This window comes from Bacillus rossius, chromosome 15 (assembly GCF_032445375.1).
Source record: "Bacillus rossius redtenbacheri isolate Brsri chromosome 15, Brsri_v3, whole genome shotgun sequence".
NCBI lineage: Eukaryota > Metazoa > Arthropoda > Insecta > Phasmatodea > Bacillidae > Bacillus > Bacillus rossius.
In genome coordinates, this window is record NC_086342.1 from 15,673,516 (window position 1) to 15,697,380 (window position 23,865).

A 23,865-nucleotide genomic window follows, 5' to 3' on the forward strand; every position below is an offset into this window, starting at 1 on the left:
ATATATATATATATACATATATATGGGTGGAGGACAAATCATCACACAAAGTGGAGAATGTAAAAGAGCCCAGCAACATGTATAGCATAGTGCTCTTTTTGCATCTCTTTGGCCAAGTACCCATTATCTGTCCTTTTCGCATCAGAAATGTTTCACAAAACAATGTTTCACAAAAATGTTGCATTAAAATTAAGCCTTTAAATGTTACCCTCATCGCGCACAAAGAAGTTTCACTTCAGAAATTAGGTATCTTAGAAAATATAAATAAAAATGAAGACTGTTTTTTTCTCATAACAACTCCATTTATTACTATAGTTTGATTTACCATTAGGACACATTATTGACAATATTAACTAAATTAGGTAATTAAAAGAAGTGTTAAGGGCAAACATTCATCACTCATAGTTAAATGTGTGTTGACACTTATGTTCTGAATTCATGCAGTTAGCTGGAGCTAGTGGGGAATAGTATTTGTGGGATGATGACTGAACTTTAATGTTACAGGAGGGGTGATGTCAAATCAATCATCCTCAAAAAATGCAGATAATAAACATAGTCTTTTTTTCTGGCCTAGTGTCATACCTGTCTCCTAACCTGTTCACTATTTCTTGTTAACACTCTCTCCTCACTTAAATAATTCTATTCCCAAATCGTTTTAACGACCAGCAAGTTTTTCATGCATTCCATTTTCTTTCTCTCTTTATAAACCTTTTTGGAATTTTTTCTCCTGTTTCTATAATTCTCTCTCTCTCTCTCTCTCTCTTTCTCTTTCTCTCTCTCTCACTCTCTCTCTCTCTCTCTCTCTCTCTCTCTCTCTCTCTCTCTACCCTGTGTCAAAACTTTGTTCATCCTTACTTACTTTTCTTTCGGTCTTCTATGTTTGTTTTCTTTATATTTCCAATATCTTTGGTTTTTGTATCAAATCAAAGCCTTTTGAAAATTATGTGTTGTGCGTTCTCTATGGTGTTTATGTTTACCTAGTTTCCAGTGTTTCAACTGAAATATATAATTGGTCATTAACGTTTGACTAATTTTTAAGATACTAATTGGGGTTTTGAACTATATGCTTATGCAGAATGTAGTGTAAAATTATAGGTGTGTTTTCTGTATTTTAACTTTGTTTTTATTATACATTACTTGACATTGAAGTTTCATAATATTTCGCTGATACAATATATTAACTCTTAAACGTTTTGAGCTTTTTGCTATTCGAAAAGTGCCCCATTTCATATTCATTTAAATTCTGCACTTTCTTACTTACACTTTCGTAGTGTTGTTCATATAAGTTATTATTCTTGCACTTTTAGGCACGGGTAATGATTTTGGGGTCTATGGACCATAAAACGAAAAACCATATAAAAATTTTCCTAAAGTCGCACCATGGTAATGGCTAAAATAGGTGGTATTTCTTTGAAATCCAGCTAAAAGAGACTTGAAATCTGGTTACGAAAGTAACATCAAAGTCCCGATATGAATAGGAATAGTGTTGGAAGTCACATAAGACTACCCTTTACTTCCAGCCAGGGCCGGTGCAAGGTAAATTAGCGCCCTAGGCGAAAAACCTTAATGTCCCCCCCCCCCCCCCCGGCTGGACACCCCAAAAAAAAATTTCCTTGCCTCAAAATACATCACGTAAGCCTAAGATTTTGTCAACAATCAAATGTAAGCAGGCTTGTGTCTTTTTTTATTACTTTTTTTACTTATTACAAATCATAAACAGGTCACAGTGGACTTTAAATAATTACTTATATCAATATAAACATTCCAATGTTACAAAAATCCATTTTCATATAGTTTAAATAATCGTTAAACATATTATATCAGCTATTATGTGTCGTGCTGCGCCGCCCCCAGCTACTTGGCGCCCTAGGCGGTTGCCTAGTTCGCCTATATGGACGTGCTGGCCCTACTTCCAGCAGCCCTTCTACTGACTTTCATTTTGATTTTTAACACCTCATTTCAGTTTATAGATGCCCAACAAATATTGGTATACTGTCCACTTAAAAAAAAATGTGGATATTATATCTGAAAATGTTTTAGCTTTCTTACTTAAGAAATTGCCACATTACTGCAAATAGTAGATTTTTTAGTATTATATTTGTTTATATTTAATTTTTTCTTAGTACAAAAATAATTGTAAGAATGTGTTATTAAATTGTCATGAAAAAGTCAGATATTTGGTAATTTGATATTTAAAAACATCCTGTTGTAACAAATATAATTAAATTAAAAATTAAAAAGAAATATATTGCTTCCTCAGGCTATGGCAGAAAAAGTGATGTATACTTACTGGTTTCTTAATACACTGAAAAATGACTAGTGGTATTGTCCGTGAAAGAATGCCCCAGTTTCAATGGTATATTACAACAGTTTAATTTAGACTATTTACAACAAATCATACATTAAATTGAAGGTAAACTTACCTAGTTTGTTTACAAATGTTCAATATGTGCACCTACAGCACACATCCACCCTAAAGTCCATCTAAACACATAACTGTAAGAAATGAGTGAGACTTGCTTCCATACTTGCATAATTCAAGCAACGTTGACTTAATTGTAGATTTTTTTTGAATCTCATATATTTACTAAACTTGGAGCTATGTAATACCTTTCATTCAGTGTTTGTTATAAACTTAGGCAATGTTTTGTTTCCATTTAAAAATGTATATTCAAAATAGCATTTATCAACTTTCTCAAAAATAATAGCATCATGCCATGAAGAACAGCTATAAACTTAATTTCATAGAAAATATCTGCCAACCTTTTACTATAAAGATCAATGGCCCTGTTTTGCCCTTTCTGTCCTAAGGCAATCTTAGTAGTAGTAATGAACCAAAGTGCTTTAAAATGTATACTAATTGAAACTCATAGGCATAAGGCCTTATGCTGGGTATCCAGTCAGTCCTTTTGAATTCAGTTGGTTTTCTTATTTGTTTTCTTAGTACCTACATTATCATCTTTTAAGATATTTTTGTATCTAATGTTGAAATTATTTGTTTTAGGTTAGTAAAAGAAGAGGAAATTTGCAAGTATATTTTTCCATTCAAGTGGTCCCAGCATCATCAACAAAACAGCAGTTCTAAACATCAGACAGTATTTGCAAGCAAAACTAGTGGTAAAAAGGTTGTGTCAACATGACTGAAAATATAGATGCTAAAACTATCCAGAATACATTAGAAAGTGAGAATAATAAATCTGATGCAGCTAATATAAATGAAGAGGTTATTGTTGTCAAAGAAAAAAGTTGTGTGAACATGACTGAAAATATTGATAATGTAGCTATCCAGGCTACAGAAGGGAGTGAGAACAATAAAACTGATGCAACAAATATAAATGAAGAGTTTAGTGTTGTCAAAGAAAATGAGTGTGTGGAAACAGAGTATCCACTCAAAAAAAATCAAAAGAATGAAGACAGTTGTGAAAAAATAGAGGCTGTAAATTTAGAAAAAACAAATGATGTGGAAAATAGTAACAATGTTCAAGCTGCAGATACAGTTATTGAAAATTTTAGTTTTGCGATTGGTATTGAAAATGTAGAAAATGATACTGTTAAAGATAATAGCAAAATTAATTCCAAATATGTCGAAAGTAGACTTACTAAAGAGAATTCACGTGAAAATACTATTGATAAAGCAGAAGAACATGGTAGTTCAACTGAGGAAATGGTAGATCTTCCAGATACATTTTTTGATGATTTAATGGATGTGGAATTCTTAGGTTCCTTTGATGTTGTCGATTCTTGGAAGCAAGATGAAGATGTTTCAGATGAAAAATCTGATGGGGAACATAGTGACCTCATTGCTGGAACAAAAGACGAAATAGTATCTTCTAAAGCTGATGACAAAGGCAAAAAGATAAATGATAATTTTGATAAAGTGAAAGATAAAACTTCAAGACAAGACAGGAGACCAAATTACTATTCTCGGTTTAAAGATTGGCATGACAAAAACAACTCCCCGGATGGGAAGAGTCAACAAAGTTCATCAAAATCAAAAAATGAGAGAAGCAGATCACATTCTAGAAATGAAAAATCTCGAACAGACAGAAGAAGTACATCACAATCTATGACAGACAGGAGCAAATCTATAACAAGGAAAGAAACCAGTAAATATAAATCCAAAAGGAGAAGTGTATCTAAACACATAAAAGGAAGAAGTGCTTCTAGATCAAGGAAAGAAAGAAGTACTTCTAGATCAAAGAAGGAGAGAAGTACCTCCAAGTCAAGGAAAGAAAGAAGTACCTCTAGGTCAAGGAAAGAGAGAAGTACCTCTAGGTCAAGGAAAGAGAGAAGTACCTCCAGGTCAAGGAAAGAGAGAAGTACCTCCAGGTCAAGGAAAGAGAGAAGTACCTCCAGGTCAAGGAAAGAGAGAAGTACCTCCAAGTCAAGGAAAGAGAGAAGTACCTCTAGGTCAAGGAAAGAGAGAAGTACCTCCAGGTCAAGGAAAGAGAGAAGTACCTCCAGGTCAAGGAAAGAGATAAGTTACTCCAGGTCAAGGAAAGAAAGAAGTACCTCTAGGTCAAGGAAAGAGAGAAGTACCTCCAGGTCAAGGAAAGAGAGAAGTACCTCCAGGTCAAGGAAAGAGAGAAGTACCTCCAGGTCAAGGAAAGAGAGAAGTACCTCCAGGTCAAGGAAAGAGAGAAGTACCTCCAGGTCAAGGAAAGAGAGAAGTACCTCCAGGTCAAGGAAAGAGAGAAGTACCTCCAGGTCAAGGAAAGAGAGAAGTACCTCCAGGTCAAGGGAAGAGAGAAGTACCTCCAGGTCAAGGAAAGAGAGAAGTTCCTTGAGGTCAAGAAAAGAGAGAAGTACCTCCAGGTCAAGGAAAGAAACGAGTGATTTCCCATTGAGGAAAGAAAGTTTACCAAAGGCAAGAGAAGATACCAGTCACTTTAGAATGACTTTTACTGAAATTGGGGAAGGCAAAGAATTACAAAATATACAAGTCAGTAAAGATTATTCAGATAAAGACACAGTGGAATATCAAAATTACACAAATACTGGCACTGGTTGTGAACCACCATTAAAATATATGTTCAATAAATCATTGCTAAACATCAATAAACAGCCAGCCCCTCCAGGCCTAGAAGATATTTTTCCACCAGGTGAAGAGCCAATGTTAATAAAACCTAGAATGGATACCTGTAAATTTAATGAGCAGAATACAGAGAAAATTTTTTTTTATGAAAACAACTTATCAAACAAATATTTGCCTGTGGAAAAACCAAGATTAAATCATGAAAAGAAAAATGAAACTGATGATTCAATAAAAAGAAGGGAACAAAATGAAAATTTCAAAGGCAGATCAGACATGGAAACTAAACAGAAAAGAACTGATATCATTCGGGAAGACATGCTTAGAAATAGAGAAAGTTCAAGAGAAGAATTGAAATCACCATTCAAAAGAGATAATTCTTACTCAGATTTTTTTCCTATTGATACTGATCCAAGGCATTCAAGAAGTATTCACCAAAGCACAAGTGCTGAAAGAAATCTTAGGGATAGGTACAGAACTAGAGAAAGACCTGATGGTTCTTACCACAAATCTGATAGAGATATTGAACATTTGAATTGGTTGCGCAATATGGCCAAACAGGAGCAGTTGAGACCTTTGGATTCAGCTTCAGATGAACGAATGTGGGACAGTAGAAAAAGAGATTACTATCCACATAGAGAAAGGCAGAGATCACTGTCTCGTAAAGTTTCTTTGTCTCCAATTTCTCTGTCCCCAGTTCGGTCAAGATACTCACGTTCCCCATCATATTCTCATTCCCATTCTCGGCGCAAGACTAGAGATGGCAGACGCCATAGAAGTCGTTCTCGGAGTAAAGATTCTTTAGGGTCCCTGTCACTTTCTTCCTTATCTTCTAACGGTAGTGCGCATGGAAGGAAATATTTTCGCTCTCGGCGTTCACGTAGAATACGTAGCAAGCGTAAACCATTTTTTGAAGAGATTGCACAAAAATTGGGCATCCAGACAGACTCATCAGAACAGCCATCGTACCCACCGCACCATGTAATGGTATGTCTGAATTTTCAATCTGATTGTCTTTTTTAATTCTAGATAAAATGCATTTTCTTAATTTATTGATATTTTGCTTGCCATCACATTTTTCTATTACTTGTTCTTTAGCATGGTACAATTTATGAAACTTTCTTAATTACATTTGAATTTGTAACTACATAATCATATAATTGAGTGTTTTGAAAATTTAATTTCTTTTATATTTATTATATAAATTTTATATCTAGAATACGTATGATTCCTGACTTTTTTTCCATTAAAACATTTGTCTTTTTTTAAGAATTGGTTTGTACTTAATCCATTTTTTTTATGCTAATATAACGTGATAAAAATATTTTTAAAGAAAGATTATACTTTTGTACAGAAAAAAACAGATTTCCACATTTTGGTCTAACCAGAATCCTAGTTGTTTGTCCTGAAAAGCCTTTTGGTTCTGTTATTTTGTAGCCACACAAAAAAGTATGTTTTGCTAGGTTAAATGCTAGTGATGTTAATCATGTGGATTGATGCAAATACTAAATGAGACTGATAAATATTTTTCAATAAACTGAAAATAATATTCAAAAGATGTGCACTATATTGTTAACACTCTATTATAATCAATTAGGTCGGTAACATGTTTATAGTATAATACATGTAGACATTACTAGTATGTTTCGTGCACGATAAAATACGTGATTTTAAACAAACTAATAAAATATAAATGGAAGGCAAAATTAGTTTCAGTGGTCTGAAGAATAAAAGAACTCTAAAAGATGGTTTTTCTTCAAGGAAATAAACTTTATAAGTCACACAACAGGCGATTTGAGATAGGTCAGCTTTGGTATTTCGGTACCTGGTAAGTAGCAGTACTTATGTAGCTTATTTCTAGATTCTATTTTTAATCTAGATAGCAGCACACCATTGCTAGTTTTATGGAATATTTTTCAAATTTAAGGCTTCTATTATGGACAAACTTAACTTTCCTTAAAATTGTTTGCTTAGGTAGTTCAGTGTTTTGCATTATTTTACTGTAACATCAAAATTTGCAAATATTGAAAACACTAGTAAATATCTAGGCAGACACAGACCTTCTGAATGTAAATGATCACAGAATCATAAGATTTAAGATACCAACGAAAATAGCCAACACATTACTAGACTTAACACATACACACACACACACACACACACACACACACACACACACACATATGCACACACAGAGAGAGAATGAAAGTGAGAAAGAGTAAGAGAGTGAGAGAGGGTAAGAGAGAGAGAGAGAGTAAGAATAGAGAGAGGGTCAGAGTGTGAGAAAGAGAGTGATATTGAGTAAGAGTGAGCGAGATTGAGAGAATGTGTTATTTTATTTATTGACCTACATTAGCTTTCAGTTTAGATCCGGTGTTAAGTTATATTATTGACAATATAACTCACTATCTGAAGTGTATTTACAGGAATTAGTATATTACCAGAGCATGTTTTTAGTTTAACATTTACAGACATTCAGTTTTAATCCTGCGTATTATCACTTTACTGCTAGTAATACATTCCCGTGTGCCTTAATATAGTTAACTTTGGACCAAACAATTAGTAAGTCAGTTTCAATTTTAAGGGCAGCATTGAATGTTGTAAAGTGGAAACCTAACTACATGAGTATGAACCTTCTAAACAAGGAAAATTCACCCGGAAAATCATGGGAGAGAAATTGTCTGAGAATTGAAAATCTGAGAGATTATTTTTTTTTACTTCTGTAATTAAAATATTTATACAAAAATCATAGATTTTTTACTCTGCAGCATGATCCTGCCTGTAAAACAAGAACTTACTTTCTGTAATCTTCAAGAAAACTGATATGAATGGAAAAAAAGGAGGGGAATGGTAATATTGCTTTCCTCCTAATTTTAGTCATAAAATTAATTTTTTTTTTTACAAAGTCAAAAAGTATTGTGATAAAGAATTACGTGCTGATGGTGATTTATTTCTTCATAAGTCTCTTGAGATTAAATTCATAAATTCTGAGCTCCAAAAATTGATGCATTATTCCCCCCCCCCCCCCCCCCCCCCTATAAATTTGGCCCATTATTATATTGCTTCGAAGATGTTTGCATAAGTTACACTCATAAATCCTCCCCCCCCCCCCCCCTTCCCCATCTAGCCATTAGAATGTGGTGTCACAAAATAACCCATTGTTTATCTCTAAGGAGAATTAACAGTCTTTATCGTCATTATTTGGGGGTCTTTTTTTTTTTTTTTGTGTGGTGTACCAGTGGTGCCATTCTTTATTACCTTTCTTAATTTCCGGTCGGTGGCATTTAGCCAAAAAATCCTATATGTAGGTTAATAACAGACATGGTTGGTTTCTTAATGACAGTTTAAAGAACTCTAACACAATTTTTTTTTGTTTGAGAAATTAAGGAAATATGAATGAGGTTCTAAATAATTTATGGATGTTAAAAATAGTACAGACCATAAAATATCCAGGCCATGACAAAACCAGACAAGCACAATAAAAACATATACAATTTTTTTTTTTGACTTTTGGGACTATTATCCGCAGTAGAGAATACAGTGTGTGTACACACACAACACACAAAAATGCACAATTTTTTGCAATGGCTGGTTAAGATATAAATTTCTCAAATATGAGGGAAAAAGTCATTAAATAGTTCATACACGATAAGTGACAGAATAACTTCAGTGAAAAACACTTCAAAACTATTGTTATATGTCAACGTAACTCAATATCAGTGCCCCAATACCAGGTTATCAAATTCTTTGGGTTCCTATCAAAGCGACAGTTAAGATATGCTGCTATTCTATCGTACAATCGTCGAGCACCATTGTCATTTTGAAACTGAATGGCCTAGTCAATATGAAACTAATATTGGAAAGTATTTGCTACTACAGTAGTCTCGATTACCCGAAAGTGCCGTTACGGGCAAAGACTGTTGAAACATTTTCTTAAAGACATAGAAAATGATCTAACCATTTTCGAATTCCTATAAAAAATTAACCTTGTAGATTCAATTTACCGGTTGGGTGAAGAAAAACTATATGACATCACTCCAAAATAATTATACCACTGGGCCGGCTGAAAACCAAGACAGTTGGTTGTCTTGTTCTATCAACGTATTGTAATCCCAGATTTTTTTTTTTTTTTCGATGTGTTGCCATGGTCCACATCAGCTCGATTAATCGAGACTAGGTACTGTACTTGTGGCTTAACGACACATGAAGATGGCCCGCTTGTCCACGTGTTATCGCAGGCTGCCCGGCACCAGCGGGGGATGATGATGATTTATGGCGAGGGCCCGGCGTTGCTGCCCAACCCCGGGTCGGTGTCCCTGCCCGGCGCGCCCCCGAACCTCCTCGTACCGCCGCCGAACCTCTACGTGCCGCCTCCTGCCCACCACACGCCGCAGCTGGGGCACCCCCCGCCCCTGTACGGGCCCCCGGACATCCACACGGCTCCCCCTCCAGTCCCGTACCAGCAGCTGGTGGCAGTGCCTCCCCCGGGCATGGAGGCAGCGCCCCAGTACGCAGTGGCCCCGGCTCACGAGCTCCCACCGCAGCCTGTCGCCGCCGCGCCTGCGGAACCAGTGTTCAGCGTGGAGGTACGGTCGCGTCCCCTTCCCCGACAAGGGTTCATTCACGTCGTCCATCGTTTATTTCACAATGAAGTAAAAATGTGATTCGTAGTTACTGCATGGTACCAAATACCTTTCCTGATGCTTCATTATATTTGGAGATATAATTAACTATCTTCAAACCATATTGACCTCTTTTTCATCCCCTTAGGGACTGAATTTTGCAATATGGTGCGAGTTTGGTGGGTAGTTTTTGTATGTTTATTATTGGTACCCAATATCTTTTCTTGAGCTTGATTAGATTCAAAGATATAATTAATCATCTTAAAACCATATTTACCACTTTTTCACCCCATTAGGAGTAGAATGCTGTAATTATATATAGCCTAGTTCTTAAGTTGGCCAAATATATTTACTAATGAAAAATTTTTCATCAAAATCTGTCAAGTAGTTTCAATTTATGTTGGAACAAAACAGCCAAACAGACAAATATTTAAAAACAATATTTTGAGTTCCAGAAGGAATCCTGGTTAGACGCATATTTACGTGGGGCCTAACACTGTACCGCCTCTAAGCGCAAGGCATGGGACAGCTACAAGATTTGAGCGCCAACCGCAACTTTATATGGCGGCGAAATAAATATTGAGGTGTGATGCAAGTCTCTTCAGTAACTTGATGTAAGTTTTTGGACATACGCCAATGGCGTATGTCCAAAAACTTACATCAAGTTATGCACTCCCATTACACAAATCTTTCAAAGATAACAAGTCTCTTCAGTGCTTTCAAGAATCTCTACCAGTTGTTTCGTGCTTGTTCTGAAAATATATACACATTATAGCCAGTTTCAATCTTTTGAAAGTACAGTCGAAGAATAATTAGAATTTTTAACACATAAATAGTCACACTTGTATAATCATTTCTCTGTTATTTTAGGGCAACAAAATACGAAGTAAAAAAATTCTCGCATAAAAATTGTGTGATGTTTTTGATCCCGCTGTTAGGTTCCAAGTGCTTTGGGTAGGTGTTAATTCCCATGTAAAAAAATTTTTAGTGGAAGATCTGAATATCTGGCTAATCCGAATGAGTTTAGGATAGAAATAAATATTTAAAAGAATTTAATATTTTTTTATTTTAAAAATTATTTTTGAATTCTTGTTTCAATTATTAACATTGTTGTAAAACTATAGGCTGTGTTATGTGATAACTAAATGCTTATAGAGATACATTTTACTGTCACTAACAAAATGAAAGGATAGACAGTGTTGTTAAGTGGCAAAAGTCTCCTTGTTCTATACTCCAAAGCTTTTTGCTGAAGATAGAGAGATAGATAGATATATAGATAGAGAGATAGATATATAGAGAGATAGAGAGATATATATATACATAAAGAGAGAGAGTTTTTATCCAAATCTGGCAATACCGTAACAATCTTCCAAGAGCATATCACCGCCACCTTGGGGCATCAGCTTGTTGATTGAAAATGGAATGCAAAAATATTTAAATTGGGAGAGATAGTCAGTGTTTGTTTACTGCTTCCCTTATCTTTGAGTATGCTAATGTGGTAAATGGTTCATTTCAGTTTAGGTATTATTCTAAAGTAGGTGCTTTTCTCAATAAAATAAAATTAAAATTCTGAAGATGGTATTTTTTAAATTTAATTGTATTTGATGATTCTGTGTAACTGCATTACAATATTTAAAGTAGTTTATTGGTATTTGACCATTTTATTTAATTGGTTAGGTTAGGTTAGGTTAGGTTAGTTTAGTTACATTAAAAATATTGTAAAATTATTTGAATGTTTGGATAAATTAAGTTAACTACATTTAAAATGGCCTTATTTCATATGATTCTTAAGAATTTATATTTACAGCAGAACACTGTGTATTCAATATATTGAAGGTACATAATGTTCACAGTTGTGTCTTTTGACACCCTTGTCTTCATGCTAGTATGTTTTCAGATGTACGTACATAGTTCTACAATATATTAGTTGCCAACTATTCCATGATGGCAAAACAAAAAGTGTTTTGTATTGCTGCTAAAGAGTGTAATTTATTTCATTTGTAGGTATGAATCCCAAAATTACATATTTTCGATTGGCAAAGGCATTGGAATTAAGCATTCCCACTCTTAACTTCATTGTCATGATTCGTGAGACAATTTTTTGTCAGTTATAATAACTTGTTTATCTCTTAAAGTGTGATCTGACTTAACAAAAAATAAAATTTCACTATCAAATTATAAAAAAATTGTAATGCTATAAAAACTGTTGAAAGCAATATGGTGTCTTTCAGTTGCTGCCCCCCCCCCCCCCCCCCCCCCCTGCCCATAAGCCAAATATGTATTGTGGACTATTCCATAGAAAATTTATTCCTAAACTTGAGTGATATGATTCTATGAAATGTGTATCAAAAATAATGTTCTATGCAACTAAAATCAGGCAAAAGGAAAACATTTACATTTATCAAGCTCAAGAGATTTATGAAAATTTATGTATATTGAACATCTTGAATTAAAGAACATATTCATTTAAAGAGGTAGGTAATTGAAAATGTTATTTATTTTTTGCATATGCCTAGATATAACCTAATTCTACTAATAAAAAAAAAGTATCTTTTTATGCTGAAAACCTTCCAGACTATATTATTGTATTGATGTCACCACCATTAATATTATATTTTTTAATACTGAACGTATATTCTTCCAGTAGTAATAAAAGATAGCATCTAGTACACAAACAAATCAGTTTTTAAATATCGGTATGTGCTGTTTTTTCTATGATCTTTTTATAAAGTTTTCTATAGCATATGCTGTTTTACTGCTAGTGGTAATCCAATGTTGCTGCGATTAAAATATATAATAACTAAACAATAGCTCTAATGCTTTATCAGTTGATCTCTGTCTGCTATTGACCAGAATGAAACCCATTGTTGGAGATTGCAGAAGTTTCATTATTATTTGGAAACAGGTTAAGACTGCCAGCATGCATTTTCTTTATCATTACAGGATGTCCACATCCTGGAAAGTCAGGGAATGTACTTGAAATCCTGGAAAAGCATGGAAATTCCCGAGTGATAGTAACTTGAAAGAACAATGTCACGCTTCAGTCTGCCATCACCCATTCTATGAAAGTGGTTGAATTACGAAAAGTGCCCCCTCCTCCCATTTTGAGCTAGATGTGCCCTTGAATAGATCAATAGATTATGATTTATAAAGTACCTACAATAGTGTGATGTTTAAATTAAGATCTTAGCACAGTAGCTACAAAATTTAGTAACGATCCAGAAATATCTTTGTGGCTTTTAGAAATAGAAAATAAAGTTTTGTGTAGTATATTATGCATTTTAGCTTTAAGGGGGAGATATGGGTACTGTAAGTCACCTTATTGGATCCAACAGTTTTTATGCCATTTAAAATTTTTTAGTGCTTACTGTGTGTCCTGTGTGTGTACTGTGTGTCCATTGCGTGTACTGTGTTCTGTGTTTAGCTGCACAATTGTATAAAAAAGAATGCTTAATTAACTTGTAAAAGTTACAAGTTTTAAAACTTTTAATACTTAATTTTTATGAAATGAACTCAAAAAATAAATCCTTTTTAATAATAAATCAGGTTCGTGGCCGTGGCTGAAAATTATGAAATGTTGAGTGTTAAGTCTCCCTTAATGTTGAAAATTATTGCAACCTGTAGCATTGTGATAAGTGTATCCTAATGTATTTTTTAACATTCATTGTTGCATTATAATATACATATTTTTTAATGGTTAGGCATAAGTTACAAATTACAAATGGTAGAATATATATTTTTAGAAGAATTTACACAACTTTTTTTTTTTTTTTTTTTACCTGTTTCAGTCACATTCCACGGAGCCATCAAATAGTCTATCTGGTTATCTTGAAGCCACTATGAAAGGTAAGACAAAAAAGAGGGTTGGGTATTTCATTTTAAATTTTGCATTGACCAGTGCTTCAGTGACAATTTAGATTACGTACTTAGGGTGTGAAATCAGGAATCTGAGATACACTGCAAGCCCTTTCAGGCCTGCCACAATAGGAATTCGGGTTCGATTCATGGCGGGTTACTAGTCTCGATTTTTCACAAGTGCGAAACATGGTCGTTAGTGCCAATAGCCTGGCACGTCCCTCAGTAATCAAATTCATTCATAGAACATCATGCATAGAACAAATGCTAGAAAGTTTATGCCAAATAATAGACTCAACAAAAATAATTACCTCTTACTCCTGTACAGCAACCAACCAACTTATCCATTAAATTATTTAGAAAAATTACAGTTTTGCAAACAGCTTATTATTTAAAATGCTAAAATAAGTTTCTGGGTACATTTATGTTAAGACTTAACAAAAGGTTTACCTTCTTGTTACAAGAGCTACGTTCATTTTTTGAAACACTGATACACGCAATATTCCAGGTGTGTTATTAAGTTTCTCTGTCGCCGTAATAATTAAATAAATAAATATAACCCCGTAATTTTGTAACTGGGCGGCTAAATCAGTAATAATGAGGTAAAAATCAGTTAAATTTGGTCAGCACCGCATGGCAGTCGTTGTGCGAGATGGCTGGCAGATGTGCAGCGTACTCCCGTTTTTTCCTCACCCATCCATTCCGTCAGTGTTCCTTCCATATCTCGCCCCCCCCCCCCCCCCCCCCCCCCTTTGTACTCATTGTGTCTAATGACTTCGATGTGGACGAGACGTAAAGCCCGGGTTTGTTCAGTCCACCTCCAAAGGCTGCCACTGCTGTCAGAAGCACCTCCCGTAGTCTTGCTGGTCTTGGCCCTGGATGGCTGTGCCTCCGCCAACTCCTGGCAGAAGACAGGGATGCCTGTTGTATGTCCAGGTTCCGCTGCATCCCGTGCTTTGCCTACCCATTTCCTTTTAAAAATATTCACATTTCTCAACTTTATCTCTCACCGTCAGTTATACCTTTTTACACATGTAATCCCGAGGTCTATTGAAATTTTATCCTTTTTTAATTTGTGTAGTTTTTGAGTTCATTTTGGTCCATTTTATATTTGACTTTCCACTTTTTTAAAACAGCATTTTATTTTCAGGGCGACTGAATTGTTGCCCATTGGAAGGGCAGCCCTTCAGGATTTTTCTGACAGTGGTTTATTTTTACAGAGACTGGAAGGGCAGCCCATCCAATTTCTGAAAACACGCTCCTTTAAGAGTTTAAATAATCCTGAAAACTTGCCCCTTGGATGGGCAGCCCATCAGGATTTTTCTAACAGTAGTGTTTTTGAAAGGTTGTCTGAATTGTTGCCCCTTGGATGGGCAGCCCTTCAGGATTTTTCTGACAGTGGTTAGTTTGTTAAGTGACTTAACCTAACCTAACCTAACCTAAACGGGCAACAATTCAGCTCCCCCTTATTTTCACTGTCATTTTCTGAATAACCTTAAGTTCAAACTTTTTCCGAGTCAAATTTTAAGTGTGATAATATCTTGCAGTCTTGGATTTTTTAAAGTATTATTTGCAGTTTACAATGCAGATTTATTTTCTAATTTTGTGGCTCGGCAAACATCAGGACCTAGCTTCAGAAACTCGTCAAAGCCAAAATTTGTAAATTATTGTAAGTGTTAGGTCTGCATCGCCTGCGCAAGGTAATTGGTAATTTCCTTTCGGTGGTTTAATGGCTGGAACCAGGATGTAGCAAGATAAATAAAATTATAAATATTTTATCAATGTTTTGTCTTACCAATTATTTGGGTAAATTATTTAAAATAGAAATTATAGCCAAAAAAATCTACAAAACCAAGATGGTAGAGTATTATCTACCTTACTAGTCCTACAAATGCTGTGTACTTGTCTTTTCTTTTAAGTATACTGGATGTCCCAGGACTTAACATCATGCAGAGAACAGTGGATACGCCAATTTATTAGTGTTATTAATCAAAAAACCAAAATTAATGAAGTGTTCTATGTTTTGAGTTATAGGCATTTTTTTCGAAAGTTTTAAAATCCTCACCCTGCACCAAATTATTGTATACTGTGACTACAAAATTTTGTTCAATAATCATGAATAATCCTGCTCATGATAAAAATTTAAAATAAAATCAACATACTATACTATTGGTTTTCTTTTTTATTCAAAAACGTAATTAATTAACACATCAACCTTTCTCGGCTTGACATTGAGTTCTAGGACATGCTGTATACACTATATTTTATGTTACTTTTGTCTAACTATTCTTGATCATTAATTTGTTTGTTGCATTTGTGAAACATTATTTTTACTTGTGTTCAGGTGATAAGAATTCAAATCATCTGCTTCATGAGAAGTCTGTTCCAAAAGGTAAGCAAATAATCTTCTTATGTACCATACATTTTATTTTTCAACAATTAGTCGTAATCTCTACCTGTTGTGTGAATGTGTAGTTTTTTTTTAAACTTCATCTACATGTTTTTTAAAAGTCAAATAGCCCCCATTTAATTGTAGTTTTTTTTTTTAAGGTGGGGAGGGGGGGGGGGGGGGTGTTGAGCATTTCAACCGCTAGTGAGTTAGGCATAAATTTTAAGTTTGTACCTTGAGATGTGTATGTGAGCAAATATTACGAGAGAGGAAACTCCATCGCGCATCCGGTGACTGCAAAGAAGTGTGGTGTGAAAACCAGTAGCAACTGTGCCACAACGCAGGAAACCTTGCAGCGGTACTCGGCCACCATCACGTTGTAGAAGAGAAGTCCCTTGCCTGTCGATGAGCCATTTCTCGCCTGTCGTGAGCTTCTTTGCCCCATGGGATGGTTCTTCACTTGTTCGCCGACAACTAGGCGAGTCGTCGCCGGCTCCAACACAAGACCAGTGCTCCCGCAGCCGGTAACGAAGAGGCCAGCCAACGTTTCCCGGGTGGAAGTGAAGATGCCGGAAATCCACGAACCAGCTTGGAGATACATTACTTCTGCTTTCTAGTTGGTGAATTCCAAATTTGAGTTATCAACTAGTTCCTCCATATTATTTTTTTTTTTTGCAAAATTTTTAAACTTGTTTTGTATTACACATAATGTTGATATTGTCTGTGAAGTTGAAAGTACGTTAATAGTGCTATTTTTGTGTATTTGTTCTTGTTGTGTATTGGTGAATAGTTATGTTGCTGTTTTAAAAAGTGTAGGTATGTATTGCTAGCAGTGGCATGCTTGTAAAACACATCTGAGGCCTGGTTGTCTGGCCTATTTTACATATTTTGACATATTAATTAAAATATAAAAGTCCTGAAAACAAGGTTTCAACCAGCATGAGCAATCAACTAAATGCAAGTCAACAACAGTCCTAATGTACTGCAACACATAATAGCCACTTCTGTTTAACCAAACAAAAAAAAAAACATATAATCTTTCAGTGTGCTGGAGTTAAATAATTAGACAAATTAAATTTTTTTATTCATTGTGATGCTCCTTATAAAATATGAGACAAATTGTACAGGTTGAATTTTTTGTACCTTTTTGGTTCATAGTTGCTAATAAACCTGTACAGTGTTGTCTGATTTGAAATATGTTGTCGAGAACCACCCCAGCCTTTGGTTGGCTTCAGCCAATTGCAAGGGGCAGCCAAACAGCTGGAACACAGATATAGCAACCACGTACCAATCCGGCAACAGCGCTCTGGCATCACGTCTGCAGCTGCAGATGGCAGGGTCATCCCCTCTCTCACTCTTCATCCACTATACCCAGCACCACCACTGAAGTGTTTGTTGCTGGAGGCGAGAAGCAAACGGGGCTGGAAATTGTTTGCCAAAGAACGTGAGAGGTGTCACGTTGCAGTCACAAACAATTTGATTGCTAATTTTTGAAACATGTGGCATGTGAAAACAACCAGATTCCAACTGGCACACCTTTTAGGCTCCTGTTATGAAATTGGGGAGTATTCGAGGTGATTTTGCGAGTGGACACACACAAAAGCCAGTATTCCAAGACACAAAAAATAAAGGTTTTGGTATTGAATATGCTAATCCTTTACCCTAACCGTATTCCAAGAGCGCGATAAAATACGGACAGTCCCCTATTTTTAGGGAATGGATTTTGTTGTCCTATCCGTTGCCATGTTACCCTAAAGTGTGCATGCGCGGAGCCCACTTTTTCATCGATTTCTTTCAAATGGCGAACCCACATCTGGCGCCATTAACTCGTGTATAGTCATTTTTGTGATCATCGGGAGATGTACCGAGCGTGTTGGTGTGCCAAATGAAACTTTATGATAGAAAAACTATCCTGGAATACATTTTGTACCCTTTTTGGTCATAACAAGAAATAATAGCAACTTAAAAAGTAATTGAGATAATTTGAATACTGCCCTAAGGCAAACAGTGTGTTTATGTGTGATGTGAACATTTTTTTTTTCATAGTTTAGAGCATTACTGGCTTTTATTGAAGACTAGTGGTTAATGGTTGGAAACTGTCCATGAGCATTTACACTTTTGTGTGGGCGGTTTAACCTATTTTCCCATGTCCCATTTTTATCATTTAACTATCAATTACAACTAATAATATGATGCCTCATAGGGTGTTTGTTGGTATTTGTTGTGAGAATTTGTCACATGCGATTTGTTTTACATTTGTTACGAGGGTGATAATGCTCTATACGGACTATAATAATCATTTCAGCTGGTGAAGAAAATAAACGTCCAACTATTATTAGACCGGAAGTGGTGGCTCGTTGCGAAGATGCGGTGGCCGCCGTCCGTGCGGAGAACGCTCTGTCCATGGTGCCGCTGGGACGAGTGATCATCCAGCAGAAGTCTCCAGGGTCGTTCCAGCAGCACAGCACCGACCAGGTCAGCTGCTTCCGGTCGCCCCTCTTCGACCTGTCGAATCCGAGCTTCTTGTTCACCACGCCGCCGCTGCACGACTTCGTGTCGACCGGCCTCAAGATGGCTGCCAGGAAGTTGAGGCGCTCCCAGCAGTCCCGGAAGCCGCCGCTGAGGAACGCCGGCGCCACCGCCGGGCCCAGGCCGGCGGAGAAGGACGGCCCGAGGCGGTCCGTGTCGATCGCCGTCAACACGGAAATAAGTTGTGGCACTAGTGAGTGGTGTTGTAAGTGTCGAGCATACAATGTGGGTACCGCCGCTTCTGGTCCATCTGCCAGACACGGCGTGGTTGCAGGCGAGAGCCAGCCGTCTGCCGTTAAGAGAAAGCACCCGGATCCTCGTGCTGGGACCAGAGGGCCTAGCACTTCCAAGACCGACAACGGTGACGATTCAGACGTGGAGATAGTTAGCGTTGATGCTCAAGCATCCAGAGTCTCGCTCCAGCCACCTAAGGTTCCCCACTTGGTCCCGCCACCCAAGGGTATACTGAAGGGCAGTAAAGTGTCTCCGGAAAATCATGATTCGCCTGGGCCTCCTACGTCTAGTCTGAAGTCGGGTAAACATCCCTCGCATCTTATTGCCCCCAGAGGTCCTCTTCACAGATTTTCAAGCTTTTCCCAGTTGGCTTTGAATCCGGAAAATCTTCACAACTTGACCCCGCGTAGATACTTTGAAAGCATCGAAAAGACTAACACATAGAAACAAAATAATTTTGATAAGAGCTGGGTGGAGAACTATTTAAGTTAAAGGGGATTCTTGAAAATTAAAGCATCTTTCACTTTCCTTAGTTTTTATAAATGGGTAAAATTTGATCCCTCACTCTAAAAAAACACCCTAGCATCCTTTTTGAAGCACTTTGTAGGTATGTTGTAAACTTTACTTTTTAAAAAACATGTTTGAACATACCTAAGGTTTTGTAGTCTAGAAGCATTGGATTGCTGCAATATCCTTAAACATTGAAGTTATTCTCTGCACTTGGAGATTTAAGTATATCTTCTTAAATCAAACACATTGTATGCAAGTCACATTTGTTTAGAAGACAAGCTATGATATTGTAAATGTGTATATTTTATTGGAATGATTTTGATTGTCTTATGTCAGTTAGTGTTCATGTTTTCTTTTTTTTTTGGTAAGTTGTCAACCTGTAATATTTGTGTTTGTTATGTAATGTTCAGTATACATTCATTTGTTAGTTCTATGTACTGTGCCTTTTTTTTTCATTATTCATTGTTTGAGAAACTATCATCAAAAATGGTTCATATATGTATGCTAATTCATGAAATGTTCATGTTTGTAGTGAATGTAATATGAAAGTTTTTTTTGTGTTTGTAACAGAGAAAGTGTAATTTTGGATGTTTACTGCAAGTTAGAACAATAAACTATGATGAATAAAATAAAAAGTATTTGTACAAATTTTTTTGTGTGAAGCTTCTTATGTACTCCTAATTAACAAGACAATGAATTCCATTTGAACTTGTTTCTTCTACTTCACTTTCAAGTTGGGGTGTTTTTATGTTCTGTACTACTTTTTAATTTTTTTTTATATGTTATGCATGCTCAGGCTATTTACACTTTCAATGGTTGACTCTCTCAGTAGTATTTTTATTATTATTATATTGAAACTATATCTTTAACAGGGATTTTGAACAATACATGTATTGTTACATTTTTTTTCTTTTAGTTATCAGCAGAATATTTATCCTGCATTTATTTTGAATATCAAATGGTTTTCTTTTAAATATTTTAGTAAAGTTTGATTTTTCTTTGCTAATCCCATTAACCCATTTGCATCCACTCACTTTAATGTTAGACATACCATGGAATCCATAAACTTTTTAATATATTACTATTATTAAAGTTATTTTCTATTTTCATTATATTTTTATTCTTTAAATAAAATTTTAAAAATAGTTTAAGTTTCACGATAATATACCTTTGTATACTAGCTACTCTGAGAGGTTATTTTCATTCTAAACGGATTTTTTCAAGTTTTTCGGGCAGATTAGCCATTTTGCGTACCAGTAAGCCTATGGTGTTATCGGCCAGAAAAACAGCTGCGTACTAGTACGCTTGTAGATGCAAATGGGTTAATAAATAACCAACCTATGTTAGTGGAACATGTGTGATCGTAAGGGATGCAGAATAAAGTAATATAGTAATCTCTTAATGTTGCTTGCCTTTTTTATTTATCAAAAGATGCCTGCTGGATAAAATATGAAAATTGATTTACCACCCTAATAGATTTTATTCTAAACAGTAAAAAATTGTCTTGTTACTGTTCCATTCATGGATTTGCTGATTTTTACAGTATTTATTTCTTAACATCTGCTATTCCTAGGATAAAATTTTAACTGCAACAGCTCTAGCTGTTAAAATAATACTAATTTATTATTAAACTAAACAATAAAGATACATACTGTTTTTTGGGGCGCCATAGGATAAACATATAGTCAGCCAAGATTTTCGCTAATTTTGATGTAGTTAAAGGGCAGTATCTACACGGATGGTTATCATTTCATCTGAAGTGTTTAGACCTAACATAAAATGTGTAATCGTTATTTAATTTTCATGTTGATGGGTTTAAGTGCTAAAATTTAGATTTTTATAGACATACCTACTATAAATTTGTGTGCGTAACTTGCCCAAAACACCTTGACTTTTTTTATCAGTACCAGTACTGCTGCAATGCTATTGTATTTGAACAGTAACCATTTCCATCTTATCCATATTCTTGTAGAATATAATGAACCATAAGTATTTTAAGTTTTAATAACATAGGAGGGTTGAAACTTGAACGTCGGCAACAATTTGTTTCTAGCCAATGAGCAGTGGACTGCCTGATGAATTTATAGAAAAGTTATGGAAGTGGGGTGCTACAAAGTGGTGTTTAAAATAGTATAAAAATCAATACAAAATCATTTGCAGAAGTTTGTGTTTTTTTTTTGTATAAAATATTATCGTTTTGCTTTCTTCTTTTCTTGTAAAAGATGGTTGTAGGTAGTTTCAAAAAAGAGCATTTTAACTACTCACTGACGATCTGTCGGGATACAGCATACTTTTGGACAACATAGTCTCGGTTATACCTTAGAATCACAGTTATGATTGTATTGCCAAGATTCTGACAAGCACATAATTTTCATGTCAAACCCGTAACATAATTTAATTTATTCAATTGTGATGAAGCATTTACCATTTGGCCCAAGTCACATTCAGTAGATAATACGGTGTCGCAAATGCTTCACGTTCACGAGGCAAGGATTGTTGGTTCGACTCCTGACATTGTACAGGCTGTTCACATTCTGGAAAGTTAGGTAAAATCAGGTAAAATGATGGAAACTTCACAGTGATTGTAATATGAGGGGAAAACGTCATGCTCCTATTCTGCCATCATTTAAGACTATGAAGGTATTTTTTAAAATTGTGTTTTAGTGCATTGTTATACACTAAAATGGCATTTGCAAGGTTCTGTTTGAACTAGGCCAATATAGGGATGGCGGAGGCTGTTTTCTTTATTTCGTTTGAAAAATTGTTCAAAAGGTCATTTTTAAAAAATAGTATTCAGGGAAATTTGTAAATCTTGTCATGGAAAGTCAGGGAAATTTTTCTACAGATTAGTGTGGACAATCTGATTGCACAAATTTGTGAGCACCTAGTCGTTATCTAAGTGATTCGGAGCTCACTATAATCTTATTTTTGGCATCTCCTTGAACCTTGTAATTTCCCCATGTGATGCATGTTGCCATTTGTTTGTTGCATATTTTATGGTTAAAAAAATTAATCTACCAAGCATAGTGTAGTATTTATTGTGTTGTTTCTGCTAGTTAATAATTTCAGTTTCGTAATACTAGTTGTCTAGATATGCAGAAGTGAAGTGGAGCTCTCCAGAGTTGGAAAGATGATGTCGCCGTCTTTTAGAGAAGGGTTCGAACAGGAAGGTAAGTTTTTAACATCTGAAGGACCGACATTTCACGGCAAAGGTAATCAGTTTTCTTAAGGTAGGTAATCTTGCTTGTTATGATGCTCTGGTAAAGGCAAAAGGGGCAATAGTTCGCTCTTAAACTCTGCTGTGTCTCATGGTTTATCATTACCTGTGTACAGAATTTGTATCCATGTGTCTTAAAGGCTCTCTGCAGTCATAAGTCCTGCTGTCTTTAGCCTATCTGTTCATAATTAAAGACCTCAGGTGTAAATATTGGTAACCTACATTCTGGTGAATCATTGCTACAATGAACCTAATGTTTAGGAAACAGCTAGAACATTTTTTTATGAACCTTTGTTCCTTGTAATTTTCCATGTACATTTATACTTTAAACTCAACTTCAAAAACGTAAAATTTTGAAGAAAATTTTTTTAATGTCTGACAGGTAGATGATACTTGCAAGGTTATCACAGTTTTACACCTGAGGTCTTCAAATGTCAGAAAACTGTTCTCCTATCCAACCTCAACATTTCCCACCAATATTTTTTACTGCCACTATCATTAACATCCTCATTGCCACTATTGCTATAACCACTACCACTATCCTAGCTAATCAGTGTCCAGACCTTACTAAATATTTTTATGTCAAGAAAATCAGTGTTTGTTAATGTCAGTGATCTTTACTAAATTAAAAGTAACTTTCTTTTTGCTTGATGTTTATATCTTGAAGTTTGGTTCCGAATGCGTCTTGAAGCTCAGTCATTCACTTCATGTGGGTTATATCATTTTATTGCAGTTTTAAGTATTTCAAAGCTCTTGTAAATTTTTCTCGGTAGCTGTCTTTCATATTAAGTCACAAATGTTTTCACCATATCTTTACTAAGTGTTATCTAATAGCAGTCATCCAAATTTTCATAACTATGATCCCTTGCGTGCCATTTTATAACTTGCAAGTAAAATTGTGTAAATATGCCTAGATTTTCAACCAAACGCAAATTGCAAGAGAGCTGTCATGATAAATTTACAGGAATAGCTTTCGAATTCTAAGGATGATCTGAAAACCCACTGTGTGGTTGATATCAAGCCTTAAGAGTTTAGTAGAACAGTTTTTTTTTTGTTTTTGTTTTGTATGCACACAACCAAAATTGTGTGCAATACTTATACTAAAGAATAGTCTTATTACTGCCAACCATAACTCTTAAGGCAGAATTACAATAGCCTGTTGCCTCTGTGCGTTGGTCACATGACCTTAAGCCAGTCGGATGGCTCGAAAAATTCTACCAGTTTGTCCGTTAAAAGCTTGGAAAGCTCTAACTTGATGGATGGATAGTTTTGTTCACTGCAGTCAATTGTTATCAGAATACAGACCTTTGGTGTTTGTATAGGTCATTCAGGCATTTTGTATAATAATATTGTGGTTCTTAAAATTCGTTTCCAAACAATTTAATCATGAGACTTAATTTTTCTTACAAAATGCTAATAAAATAAGTACAAAAACATGATGTAAATATCAAGCATCTGTACAAATCTCCAGTACAAA

General features: G+C 35.4%; 1 protein-coding gene across 1 annotated transcript; it reads left to right on the plus strand.

The window, feature by feature from the left end:
- The first annotated feature begins 882 nt into the window (after window positions 1–882).
- On the plus strand, window positions 883–19,806 carry LOC134539464 (uncharacterized). The gene is made up of 6 exons (XM_063381524.1): window positions 883–1,095; window positions 3,005–6,019; window positions 9,271–9,618; window positions 13,443–13,500; window positions 15,854–15,901; window positions 18,204–19,806. Exons 2-6 carry the CDS (start codon window positions 3,137–3,139, stop codon window positions 19,103–19,105), a joined length of 4,239 nt encoding a protein of 1,412 aa, XP_063237594.1. The 5' UTR covers window positions 883–1,095; window positions 3,005–3,136; the 3' UTR covers window positions 19,106–19,806.
- The last annotated feature ends 4,059 nt before the right edge of the window (window positions 19,807–23,865 follow it).